General features: G+C 39.6%; 2 protein-coding genes and 1 long non-coding RNA gene across 3 annotated transcripts; 1 reads left to right on the top strand and 2 right to left on the bottom strand.

Moving 5' to 3' along the window:
- Nucleotides 1–260: 260 nt before the first annotated feature.
- LOC127591922 (uncharacterized) lies at nucleotides 261–4,600 on the bottom strand. The gene is made up of 4 exons (XM_052052252.1): nucleotides 4,441–4,600; nucleotides 4,020–4,355; nucleotides 3,351–3,686; nucleotides 261–654 (listed from the first exon to the last, which is right to left on the bottom strand). The coding sequence occupies exons 1-4, from the start codon at nucleotides 4,481–4,483 to the stop codon at nucleotides 572–574; spliced, it is 798 nt and encodes a 265-aa protein (XP_051908212.1). The 5' UTR covers nucleotides 4,484–4,600; the 3' UTR covers nucleotides 261–571.
- Nucleotides 4,601–6,798: 2,198 nt separating this feature from the next.
- On the bottom strand, nucleotides 6,799–9,295 carry LOC127591674 (uncharacterized). The gene is made up of 3 exons (XM_052052024.1): nucleotides 8,935–9,295; nucleotides 8,043–8,375; nucleotides 6,799–7,958 (listed from the first exon to the last, which is right to left on the bottom strand). Exons 1-3 carry the CDS (start codon nucleotides 9,242–9,244, stop codon nucleotides 7,777–7,779), a joined length of 825 nt encoding a protein of 274 aa, XP_051907984.1. The 5' UTR covers nucleotides 9,245–9,295; the 3' UTR covers nucleotides 6,799–7,776.
- Nucleotides 8,431–8,791, top strand: LOC127593739 (uncharacterized). Its single transcript, XR_007960484.1, has 2 exons — nucleotides 8,431–8,533; nucleotides 8,682–8,791. It is a non-coding gene; the product is annotated as an uncharacterized LOC127593739 (long non-coding RNA).
- Nucleotides 9,296–13,193: the final 3,898 nt, after the last annotated feature.

Raw genomic sequence — 13,193 nt, 5'->3', positions numbered from 1 at the left:
CATCTGACCTGAAGTCAAAAGGAGCTGCGGTATTTATCCAAAGTCATCTAGGATAGGCGCCAGCATGCCCCATGAGTGGATCAGAAAATAGATTTATAATTTAGCCTTCAGTTGTCCATCCCTGGTACCATGCAGTTTGCTGCTGATTGCTTCCTGTTCACCTGCCGCTCTAATAAGGACAAGCACCATTAAAAAAAAAAAAAATGTGTGGATATGTTTTGATGTCCAAGCGCCATTTGATGGTGAAAAACAACCAGTGGTTGTATTGTAATAATATTTAATAGCATGCATTTATTATTGCATATACAGTATGCTCCAGCTACAGACCAAAATCTTGCCTAAAAACAACCACACTATCAGCAGAATTCAACAAGAATATGTTAAACGTGTGGTCAAATTCGATCTGCATTCTGCTGCTGATGTTAAGAGATTTGGGCGGAGATTTGTCACGCTTCCAAAACCATGTACCAAAACCCACACGAAGAAAACAAATTGAAGCTGAATGAGGATAATGAATGTTCTGTTACAATTTCCAAACTTTTACTCGAGGAAAAAAAAAAATCCATGGAAACTAGACCGAGACAACAGCGACCACAATCACGGCGGAGGTCAGCAGAGCGCCGAGCACGATGCCAACTGGTTTCACATTTTGTCCTGAAGTACAAGAACACATAAAACCACATGAGATATGGCACAGCTGCCTCCCATTTACAGCTTGATCCAGCATTTTCATTTCACTGCAACTACAAAAAAAAAGTCACGGATATTCGTGGGGGTGTTCCGATCTGACCACCTGATCGGTGCGGTGCTCCCCGGTGCGGATCAAGTCTATTTCAGATGATCGTATCGGGTGAAAATAAAAAGTTGGTTTTTATTTTTTTTTGTAGTACATTTTCATTAAGAAAATAAGTTCTATTTTGTTTTTACTTTTTTATCCTTTAAATTAGTTTAATTAGTTTTTTGAGCATTAATTTTGGGGGGGAAATGCTTCATGTTGTTTCATTTTGATTAGCTTTAGTATTTGCTTTAGTTTTTTTTTTCCTTAATACTTGGAGGATTAGTCGGGAGCAAGAAAAAGAACAGGTCATTACGTGTGTAATCAAGTAAACTATAACTCTAAAACTGTTTTACCTTCCTTCTTTTTAGCGGCGGAAATTCCGCACTAACAAAATTCATAAATTTAAAATTAACCCCAAAAGTAAATGCAGGAATAATTGACCAAGATGGAAATGGACATTTTTGCCATAATTTTAGTTTGTTTGATAAATGTGAGCTGTAGTTAGTTTTCTCTTTAAAAAAACAAATCTTTATAAAATCTAATTTTATAAAAGAAAATGCTTTTCACAATGTTACTTTTCATTAGTATATCCGCTCTAGTTAAATCTAACGACCTCGGCTGCAACCAGCTGATAGCATCCTGTTTGAAGACCGTCTCATCATCGTGGTCACACAGTGTCAAAATGTGAACGGCATTTTGACTGAACCAGGAAATGTATCAGTCCGTTCAGACATCAAACATCTGTTACGAATTTTGCCATCCAGTCCCTTGTTGCTGCATTTTTGGTTCATCCGAAGAGTTTACTTAAAAAAACGAAGATCCTGAATTTTTCTTTTGTGAATAGCGTTGCGTTTCAGGACACTCCATTGAAAAGTGGATTCTGTATCTTCACGTTGTTTCGTTTCTGTTTTAGCATGTATCATTGAATGCAAGAGCAAGAGACTAATTTAAGACCCTGAGGTGGTGGCAAAGGGTCAGACCGCAACAGGAAGTAACAAGAGCCAACTCGTTCTGAGAGAGGAAAGAGAGGAACTTGACAAATCGCACTTTATTGTCATCCGTGTTAGACCTGTTCATCAGTTGTTTTTTTTTTAAACTTTGTTTTTTTTACCTCATACGTGTGTCTCCAGAAGCATTATCCATCAGAGCATTTGTGTTCAACATCTGTATTTCTTTGCCGAATGGTGAATCTGCACTCGAATGTTATTTTTCTTAGAGTATTCAGCCCATAATTTTAGGTTCTTAGACATTCAAAAGGTATTTGGAAAGCTAATGAGGCCACTGTTCGAGTGAAGTATTAGCAGCTTTTTTTTTCTGGCCAGAAAGGCGAGCAGAAGCTCTTGTACGAATCGCCATGATTTAAATTGGGGGTTGAACATAATATTTCCGAGGACGGTGAACTCCAGTTTATGGTCGCACTGTAAGCAACCTCCAGGCCGCGGATCGGTACCGGTCTGTCGGTCATTTGGTACCAGGCCTCACAGAAATAATAAATAATTTACCGTATTTTCCACACTAAAAGGCATACTGGATTCTGAGGCGCGCCTTCAATAAATGGCCTATTTTGTAATTGTTTTCATATATTGGGCACACCGCGTTATAAGACTTAAAAATGTACAATGCATTCACTAGATGGAGCGATGGTCAAGGAAACACCAACAGAACGATGAGATGTCAGTAAAACTTATTTAATAAAGCAGTGACAAAATTCACTTAACGAATCAATGTTATAACTTGCTGTTGGTTAACGTTGAACTCTCTTGCCGCTGCTCTATTTCCGTGTTCAACTGCGTAACCGATAGCCTTAAATTTGAACTCTGCGTTGTTAGCATGTCGCGAGCAAGGAGCCATTTTTGGGGTCTGAATATTACCGTAATGACCATACACAAGGCGCATCGGATTTTAAGGCGCGCTGTGAGCTTTTAAGAAGACTTTTAGGTGCGCCTTTTAGTGCGGAAAACACGGTACATTACTTCCGTTTTATTTATTTCGGAATCTGAAAGATGTTTTATTTTGAAAAATTACCGGATTCGCTGTAACATCTGTCTACAGTGTGTCACTCCTGACGCAGGTGAAGGCGCGCTTCTCAGTCCCGTGGTGGGTCATCGCTAAAACAAAACCCAGGAGCTAGCAAAATGTGTATATAAACTAACATTTTTGGGAAGGGGAAAATCCCAGCCAGGTGACTGAAGAGGAGCCTTTGGCTTTCAAGAAAAAGAAGGCTACGTTTAATAGACGGGATCAGAATTCCTTCTTAAAATAGAGATTTATCTCAAGATTCCCACGTACCATGCCCGCACAATGGTGTCTTTTGGATTTCATGTAAAATAGCAATTTTGGAGATGTAGATTCCCAAAATGATGATAATCCCCCACCATCACAACCCCCCCCACCCCCCCGCGGCCCGAAAAAAATGCAAACGCTGGAATTTGCCAAAACCTTCAGATGAACTCTGCTACCACTGCGGGTCAAGATCCTTCCAAACACGTCAGGAGGTACAAGAGTGCACAATATGTTTTTAAAGTCATATATTCATAAAGATGGATGCAAATTTAGAATCTAGTATACATACGTGTCTCCACATGAGTTCCTTGGCCAAACAGGATCTCCCCGCATGTTGCCACAGCACAATAGTATGTCCCGCTATCCGATGAGTTCTGTATGAGTTTGGACAGATGGTAAACGCAGCTCCCTCTGGCCTTCTCATCATCTCCATTGGTGTAAATGATGTGCGGGGACGAGTCTCCCAATCCAGATTTGAACCAGTACACGTTTCGATTATCCGGACACCGGCTGACATTGTGCCTCCTCCCGGAGAGAATCGAACACTGGAGCAAGACCGATTGGCCCGCCTCGACGGACTTGGCTTGTGGAATTTGCTTCACGTGTAAGGACTTGTGTGTGGGATCTGCTGATGGGAATAGAACTTTTGATCAAGTTTGGAAACAATTGGCGCCAGGGTACTTCACAGTTGCTCAGGGCTCAGGGAACAACCGATCATGGTTCAGCTTCAGAAAACAGGTGAGCCGTGAGCCTGAGATGGACAAAAAGGTGGATTTTTTTTTTTATTCCGGCCCTTTGGCTCGGTTTCAAAATCACTCTGCCTTTCTAAAATGACATGTAATAGTTGACTGACAAGTGCCACTTGGAGAAATGCTCAGTCTTTTTGCCACCCAGAATTAAATACAACATCACGGCATAAAGGGCTTGGAAAGCCAATGAAGGAATGAACAGACTTTACCTTTCACGAGCAAATGCATGCTGTGAATGAAGCGCATATTGTATGAGGTCCCAGCTTGGCAAGTGTAAGTCGCTTCGTCTTCTTTGTTCACGCTGGAGATGTTTAAAAAGTAAGTGTGACCCACGCGGGCACTTCTGAATCGGACGTTCTTAAAGTGACCTCGAAGGGATAGTTCCCCAAAGTATCCCTCCACGATCGTTTCGATTATAGAACCGAACTTCATCTTGTACCAGTAAAATATGTCTCCCATATTCTCGGAGTGTGGGCATGTGAAAGTGACGTTAGCACCGACTTCCACTGTGACGAAAGACACCGGCTGCAGCGCTTGAATCCGAGCTGGGAAAATAAAATGGCAGAATATTTTTTAAACTTGAGAGACTTTTGAAAATTCCAAAAGTCATGTGACCAACGCCGCACTCACACAGTGCGCCGAGAAGCACGATGGCAGTCAGTCCGGTCGTCATCGTGACAGTCGGCGCTGAGCGTTGTCTTTCCACTCAGTCCCGAGAATGTCTGCAGATTGTTGTATCAGAACACTTAAATGCAGAAAATTGACTTCCGCTGCACTTTTTCTGAGTAAACCAGTGACCCATTTTCAGTGAGTGACGCCTAAATTGGGCCTGAAAAAAAAAAGGTGTCACGTTCAGCTCGCGCTACAAAATAAAAGGGCTTGAAAACTTCACGGGAGTAGTTACAATTGATTGAGTTATTTATTTATTGATTAATTTGTTTATTTTGCAAACGTGAAAATTGTTGATTCATTTTTTTTGTTTGAGTTCAGAAAATCCCTTTCAAACGGACACAAAAGGTTTAAATATATCTCTATGACGATAAACGTAGCATTAATGAATCTCAAAAGTAACAAATTCCGCATATTTACTCCGTCCGTCATATAAAGGAATGCCTAAAAGTCCAAAGTTCCATTTTCGATAGGATCTATACCAAAGTGAGCAAGAAGTGGGGGACACCCTTGATTACGATCCTGCATGCTTGAGTGTGTGCTACTGTTTGCCCGTCAATCGCAAGGCCCGAAAACCAGCCTCACTCAAATACACACCAATGAACAATTTATAGTTTTCAATCAACGTACGATAACACACACACATTCACGGGCACGCCCATTTCAGGCCTTCTAACCATCAACGCTGAATGTCTCTGAAACAAACCTACACACACACACACACTGACTTGATTGCTCACTTCCACACACAGTCGAGCCCTCCTGCCACAGTTGCCTCATGGAAAGTTGAAGCCTTTTTGTGGTTGACGACTCTTCAAGTTGAAGCGAGGCAGAACACGATGGTTTGAGTTTGAGTTTGTTTATTGAACATAAAACATATACAGTAATAATTTCACAGAAAATAAGGTAGATAAAAAAGTAAAAAGAAAGAAATCAGTCTTCATTCAACACAGTTATTATGTTCTAGGGAGTAGGAAGAAGTAAAAAACGTATCTAGTCCTACCCCGTTATGTGTTTATATCTACTAAAGCATTTTTATATCAATCAGAAAAGAAAAAAGTAAGAAGAAAGAAAAGTCTCCATTAAGGCTCATACTTTACCCTTAACAGTGATATTTTTACAACTTTTGGTTTGTATCTGGATTATATACATCCACACCCTGGCACTCTTGTGTCAATTTTCTCTTGTATTCATAATGGATATTTCAATACCTTTCTCTATTTATCAACTTAGTTCTGATTTATCATTATATTTAATGTTTAGAATTTATCATTTTAACTCTGATTGATGTAGTTTGTTTGGACTATTTTTTTGAATTTGTTTTTGAACTCGGCAAGCGATTTACTCATTTTCAGGTCCGTTTCGAGATTATTCCACAGATACACTTCTTTGCTTGATGTTTGTTCTTGTTTTGAGTTTTTTGAATTAGTTGGTACCTCTTAATTCATAGCTGCTTTCTCGAATTTCGAAAAACTTCTGAATGTTTTGGCAGAACAGGTTATTGTGTGCTTTGTACATTAATTGGGCGATTTTAAAGTCAACCAGGTTATAAAATTTCATCGTATTTAATTTGATAAATAGTGGATTTGTGGGATCCGTATATTTCGATCTATTAATAATTCAAATTGCTTTTTTTTTGTAGTTTGAGAATAGGGAGTGTGTTTGTTTTGCAGGCATTTGCCCATATTTCCACACAGTAGGTCATATATGGTAATAATAATGAAGTGTATAATGTGTACAAAGATCTCTTATTTAGCACTTCCTTGGTTTTGTAGAGGATCCCTACGGTTTTGGCTATTTTTCTTTTTACGTTATCGATATGTGGTTTCCAACATAGTTTTGAGTCTATTACTACCGGTAATCCGAGAAACTTGGTTTCATACGCTCTTTCTATTTCAATTGAGTTTACCATAAGTTTAGCTTGGTGTTTGATTGGTCTTGTGCCAAAAACAATTAACTTCGATTTTTTCAGGTTAAGTGGCAATTTATTTCTGTCGTACCAGTTTTTTAATTTGTAACATTTTCTAACCATGTAGCATTTTCTAACCATAAAATGCTGAATGTCTCTGAAACAAACCTACACACACACACACACACACACACACACTGACTTGATTGCTCAATTCCACACACAAACAGCCACAGTTGCCGCATGGAAAGTTGAAGCCTTTTTGTGCATGACGACTCTTTGAGTTGAAGCGAGGCAGAACACGATGGTTTCACCCCGACTTCAGCCCGATGTGGAATAAGCATGCAACATTGTCAAATCACAACCACACCGCATATTTATTTCAAGACTCGTGACACACAAGAAGAAAATAAACAAAGAAATACAGCAATTTTATTTGCAGCGGTTTTCAAGTAAAACATGAGCACATGATGACGCTTTACGACATGACCCTTCCAAATACAACCTCAACATTTTTATATTATCGTGAAATAAAATTGATCATCGTCTTTTCCTGAGTAACTTTTTCAAAACGAGGGATCATTGAAATTTCTCCTCACGACACAAACGTCGGTATATGTACTGCATTCGTCCGGACGTCTCACATCCGTCTGGCCTCCTTTGCCACTTTTCCTGACGATTATTTTCGTCATGGAATAAACCAAAGAGTCCTCGTCACTCTGAGAAAACAAGTCATGTGCATCACAAGGTGGGCCACTGAAAAGCTCTTTTATGATTATAATAAGAATAATAATAATACATTTTCTTTGAAAGAGCTTTTCATCGTACTCAAAGACACTTTACAATAGCTTAAAACACAGGATAAAAATGTGCACTTAAAACAAGCATACATAATTTCCCAGAAGCACATTTAGATGAACAAAAAAGCAAATATGGGTGAAAGAGATTAAAAGGTGTTAAAAGCATTGCGGAACAGATCGATTGTTATGATCGATTATCACATAAATTTGATATCCCTGCATTCATAGAGTTTTTTTCCCCAACAATAAGTGTCTTATGACAGGTATAAAGGTCTATATTATTTGTAGAAAATAAAGGTGCCATATCTTGAATAAAATTTACTTCAATGTCACAATATTCCGACTTTCTTGGAAGGTCTCGGAAAAACTCGACTTTTTATTCAGACAAAATACATCTTTGTTATTGTTCCATAACAGAGGACAGTTTTAGTTTTTTAATTCTCTGGATATTATTTTTTTCTTCACTAAATGGATGAATTTGTGACGTTATGATGTGTTTTCTGAAAAATATGTAAAACATTTATGGTTACATTTATGGTCATGTTTAATTGCTGTGTACAAATCCGAGGAGCTCCATGGAAGGATTTCTCACCGGATCAAATAAGATGAAAAACCTCTCGTGATGATTATTAATGTGCAGAATCGCTTACCTATGCAGCAAAAACATGTTTGGGTCACGCTCTTTTTGATCAGGAAGGCTAAAGAGATGACGCTCAGGGCCAAAGCTGCTCCCAGATACTGGAGTAAATCACACCCATCCGCATTTTGAACTGTATGACACAAGAAAAACAAAACAAAAAAATAATGTACACATGAAAGCACGCAATTGATAATACTGAAGAAAAAATGTTTACCTTTTTTGGTGACCTCTCCCATAAAAATCTCCCCACATGCAGCCACAGCACAGGAGTACTTTCCGGCATCGGAGGAGCTGAGGTTGTTTGAGAACCCATAAAAGCATTTCTGCACCAAGTTTTTTTTTACCTCTTGACATTCTTCATGAGCGTAAATGAAGCTGGGATGTGCCTCGTCTGTACCAGATCTGAACCAGTATACTTTGTGTCCGTCTGTACATGTTTTATTCCCAAGGGGCTTGAGGACCGAGCACCGTAAAGTCACGGACGATCTTGAGCGGCTCTCAACAGACCTCGAGCCTTGAGTTGCAGCAGCTGAGTTACTGTAATTGTCTATGAACAGAGATGGAACAAATGAGACATTGGATTTTTTTCCCAAAGCGTCTTACCCATACCTGTCAACTCATACGGTTTAGCCATAGTTCATACGGATTTTGTGGTGAATCTTACGTATATGGCCGTATCGCACAAATCATACGGATTCTGAAAATGTCCTTCTTTTTTTCCCCCTAACAGGTAGTTCCGTTTGCTTTTGCCCAGAATGATGCTAGTCTACTCGAATGCTTTCATCTCCAAAGTAATATGAATTGATGCTGTAACTTCGAGCCGATGGGCAGCATTTGGAGTTGGTGAAAAAAGTAACGCAGGAATACAACTCTGAACACAGAAATGCCACTAAGTAGAATGATGATTAGACATTAACCAGACATTGTATTATGGATATCTACAATAAATATCATTGAAAATTTCGTGGGTTTTTTTCTGCTGTTATTTTGACATATAAAATGCTTTGGTATGTTATAAGGATTTTTTTGCTCTTTATAAGGATTTTTTTGGTAGTTTATACAGGTTGGCGCTCCGCAAAGTTGACGGGTATGCTTACCTGCTTTACCTTTGACCTGAAGAAATGTTCCAGTCAAAAACTTCAGTTCGTGCTGAGTCACTTTCAAACAGTAATAGACCACACTGTCACTTTTCTGCACATTTCGAATTTGCAGAACAAACTCTCCTGGCATTCGTTTGGCTGAGATGCGCTCTGCAATGCTAAATGTCCTGTTTTCAATCAAGCGTGAATTGTGTGTTGACGTCCCAAATATAAATTCAGGAAAGGTTCTAGAAACAAGTCGGATCCAAAGAAGACTCCCAGGAAACTTGTAATTTTGGGGACATTTCAAAGAAACACTTTCCCCAACTGTCGTCATCTTTGTCGTAAATTCGGGAGCAGTGAAGCATTCTGAGCAGAAAAAAAAGTGTAAAAAAATGTACAGTATGCACGTCCATTGTCCTTCAGCATGTACCAGTACTTGCCTCCATATGGGATCAGCAGGAGCAGCAGATGAAGAAGCCCCGTCCGCATTTTGTCTACGTTTCAGCAAGATAAGTGAACAGCAAATCCGCCTTGACAGCATCAAACGTTGACTGACTTGAAACAAATCACATCAAATGGGAGGTGACGATTAGACAGACATTTCATTGGCCCGTTCCTTTGCCAGCCCAACCTAGTGGAAATATGTCCACTCAAACTCAACTAAAAGTGTGTTCTGAAAGTGAATCCTCTCTTTGAACTTGATATCATGTATTTTCTTACTTCATACTTGACTCGGATTATTAAGTGCTCATCACTTAATAATCTACGAAGCCTTTGTGCTGAATTGGATGTTCTTTATTATTGGTTTGAATGCCATTTTACAATTTGGTTTTACAACTGTAAAAATAAAATATAACATAGAATTAATGAAAATCAGCATTGAAATGTTTACTTTCATGCCTTTTAAACTGTAATTATTCAACCTTGTTATAAGCAGACAACACTGGTGGCGCACTGATGGGATCCACATTTTCCTTTTGTTGTTGACAAGACATTTATATGACATTTTCAAAAGCCGTTTGAAGTGAGTTTGATGTACCTCCAAAAGCTAATCAATTGCCATTTGCTAGCCAGAGACTGAGCTGCACTGTATTTGTTTACGGAGTAGTGGCTTAAGTGTGAGGCAGCTACGCTTCCTGTCGCTTACCAAAATATGTTCCATGTGGGTATTTGGTACACCTTTGTTCTGCAGAACAAAAATCAAAATTCGAATGTGTGTAATTTTTTTGGAGCTGTCAGCAACCCACTTTTAGGTCATGATCTACAAGTTGAGAATCACTGCATTTGAGTATACAACATATTTTAATGTTAGTGGTTGTCACTGTCTTAAAGAAAGGACGTTTTTCCAAATTTTGTGACGGGGGGGGGGGGTCAATGTTTATAATGGTGCGTGTTTTTGTCGCACTAGTGGCCAATATGAGGACAAGTGGTGTGGTGCCATACTTACGGATGCTGTCTCATGTTTCAGAGAGGAAATGGTCTTGGTCATTCAAAAATGTTCTTCTGACTGATGCCTTTGTTGTTTTGCCTGTTTTAAATCTTTGTCTGCCTAAGTTATGATGGGCCTCATTTGGGTGAAAACCTTTCTTAAATTGGTGGGCAAAATGTTTCTGGAGACTTACAGTTTTATTCTGTTACGAACATCAGGGTCGTCACCAATGCTGTGCCGATTCGTTTTTGGCAAATTCCAGCTTTTCATTGTTACCGTTATGTTGCTTATTTGACATTTCCAGTCTTTGTAACCTCTAACGAAAACAAAAAAAAAAGGGGGGGGGGGGTTTCAATATTTAGAATGGTGCGTGTTTTTGTCGCACAAACAACTTCAGCAACGGTATTTTTACAAATCTTAATTGCCAGTAGTCCTAGTGGACTGTATTATTATCGGAAAAAAAATGTCCTCTCACATTCAAAATAACAGTGGCGGTGAGAGGAGAAGTGTGAAGTACTGTGCGTCTGATTCGTTCTGATCCCACACACTTCCTGACTGACCGCAGGTGCAAAAATGTCACAGCGTGGTCGATCTGCATCATCAAATAACATGTTGTTGTCACTTGTGTCACCACAGTGCAAGTAAAATAAATATCAGCACATGGGAATCTTGAAGCAAGCAAATCTACGAGGCCCGTTTTGCCGATTCTTCCATTGGCTACATTCCGTTCATGTCAGTCCACAGAATCAAATGAGTCAGAGAGACATTGCGTACACGGTCTTAGCTCTACTTTGCTTATTTCAGAACCCCACCTTGAGACATGGTCGGGCACCTTCACAGTCAAATCTGAGTCGACATTTATACCGTAGTATCATACTATGACATCGTCAGATGCTCTTCAGATGACATTTTACCACACCAAGTCAGCCAAGCAGTCTTAAAGTTATCTAGCAACCCACGTAACAAAATTGTTGAGGCACAATAACAGGTTCAACTTGAGGCCAGACCCTTTTAGGAGCTGTGCCGCGTTGCGCAATAATTCTTTCTACATCATTCACTGTAACGTTCACCCTTTCACGCACGCATTACTCACGTCACAGACCACCAACACGGACAGATGGGCAGAAAAAAAAAACATTTCTCATAATTAATATAATATTTATCCTGCTCTTCGATAATGAGAAACTGACTACATATATTTCAAAGTATTTATATTTTGCATTTTTATTGACCGTAATTCTTCTTGGGGACTTGTGGGGCAACACACGAGTGCCCACTATTGGCCAGCCACCACCGATAACACTAAATGTGTGATTTTCTGTCTGTGGTGGTTTTGGGAAAGTGCCATTTATTTTCAGTCTGGATGTAGAGGAGTGAACGTCTCCTCCTCTGTTATCTCCAAGAGCACTACAAAAAGTCACTAGATTTATCGCTCGTCATTTTTTGTTCTTTAAACGTTTTTGGAAGGATCGGTAAAGTTTCAAAACAGAAGTGGACATTCAGAAATTCTTTAGCCTTTGTGTATTGTGATAGAGGATGTTTATGTTTGTTCAATGTTCAATGTTGATTCAAAGGCCCAGGAAGTGTTTGAAGAAACTGAAAAAAAAAGCATAATGTGTCTTGTGCATAATGTGACCTCCTCACGAAGGTCGCGGACATGCTGGAGCCTTCCCCAGCTGTCTTCGGTCAGTACGCAGGGGACACCCTGAACTGACTGCCGGCAGTTAAATCGCTCCATGTACAGCACTTTGTATGCAGCGATGGCTGTTTGAAAGTGCTCTATAAATACTGTTGACTTGACTTGACTTGAACCATCCGCACTCCCACCTGGAGACAATTTTAAGTGCTCCATGAACCTGCCATGCATGTTCTTACAATGTGGGCAACTGTTCTGCCCATCATGTGTCTTCTTTCAACTATTTCACTGAAATCCTTTATGTTGGTGTGCACATATAATCTTTCCACCTTACCAGAGGTCTGTGCTCACAGCTCTCCTGAGTGCTTTTCTAGTTTCAAAAAGAGATTTTTACTCAACAACCAATAACTACAGTGGTGACAAGTAAATGATCATAACCCCTCAGACAAATTTGCATGTCTTTGGTTCTTTCTTCCATGACTTAAACTGTCCTCACGTTTCCTGTCAATAACCACCTTGAGCGCTGTTCTGAGTAAACACACTTAGTGGTCAAAAGCCCACCACAAACAGCTTCCATTTGTCATGTTGGTGTTGCACATACAGCTCTGCACAAATGTGAGATCACAAATGTGAACGCATGAATGACATATAAACTTGTTTGCAACCTGGGCTCGTGTCGGGGGGAAGAAGACATATTTTAAGATGCAAAATACCGAATACAACAAAAAAATACTTCATTCGGGCTCAATTTTGTTATATAGACAATGACGTGAAATACAGGGTTAGCATAAGAGAAACTCTCACAGCACACCATGAAATAACAAAGGCATAAAAAGCATGTGTACTGAAATAATGATGATCTCATCTCAGTTTACTCGCAAATTGCCTTTGGTCCTGCTTACTTGAACACCAAACTGATGTCCCCGCAAATACTCCCACTTACCATTTGCAGACTACATTCATACGTTTATCTGATACACAAGTACTGTAAATCAAAGGTACAAATTTGGCCAGCTTGATGAACTCCTAAGAATAGGTTTAATCTCTGTATTTACATCAGTGCAAAGGTAAAACATCATGACAACGTAGTCAGGAGAAAGATGCTCATGCTTTGTAGAGCTGAGAGGAAGAGATCTGTGTGGCCAATATAGCAGCTGTGGTCAAACACATGACAGTTTTGAGACCACCAGTACTGCCAGCAGACATTTCCGGGAAAGG

The sequence above is a fragment of the Hippocampus zosterae genome, chromosome 1 (assembly GCF_025434085.1).
Source record: "Hippocampus zosterae strain Florida chromosome 1, ASM2543408v3, whole genome shotgun sequence".
In the NCBI taxonomy this organism is placed as follows: Eukaryota; Metazoa; Chordata; class Actinopteri; order Syngnathiformes; family Syngnathidae; genus Hippocampus; species Hippocampus zosterae.
Note: the sequence above shows the minus strand (reverse complement) of the source record. Positions and strands in the feature narration are given on the sequence as shown.

Coding starts and splice junctions, on each gene's coding strand:
- LOC127591922 (XM_052052252.1), bottom strand. CDS start 4,483: ATGACGACCGGACTGACTGCCATCGTGCTTCTCGGCGCACTGT. Junction 3,687..4,019: donor CATGCATTTGCTCGTGAAAG/GTAAAGTCTGTT, acceptor TCCCATCAGCAG/ATCCCACACACAAGTCCTTA. Junction 655..3,350: donor AGGAACTCATGTGGAGACAC/GTATGTATACTA, acceptor CTTGTACTTCAG/GACAAAATGTGAAACCAGTT.
- LOC127591674 (XM_052052024.1), bottom strand. CDS start 9,244: ATGACGACAGTTGGGGAAAGTGTTTCTTTGAAATGTCCCCAAAATTAC. Junction 8,376..8,934: donor AACATTTCTTCAGGTCAAAG/GTAAAGCAGGTA, acceptor CTCTGTTCATAG/ACAATTACAGTAACTCAGCT. Junction 7,959..8,042: donor GGGAGAGGTCACCAAAAAAG/GTAAACATTTTT, acceptor TGTGTCATACAG/TTCAAAATGCGGATGGGTGT.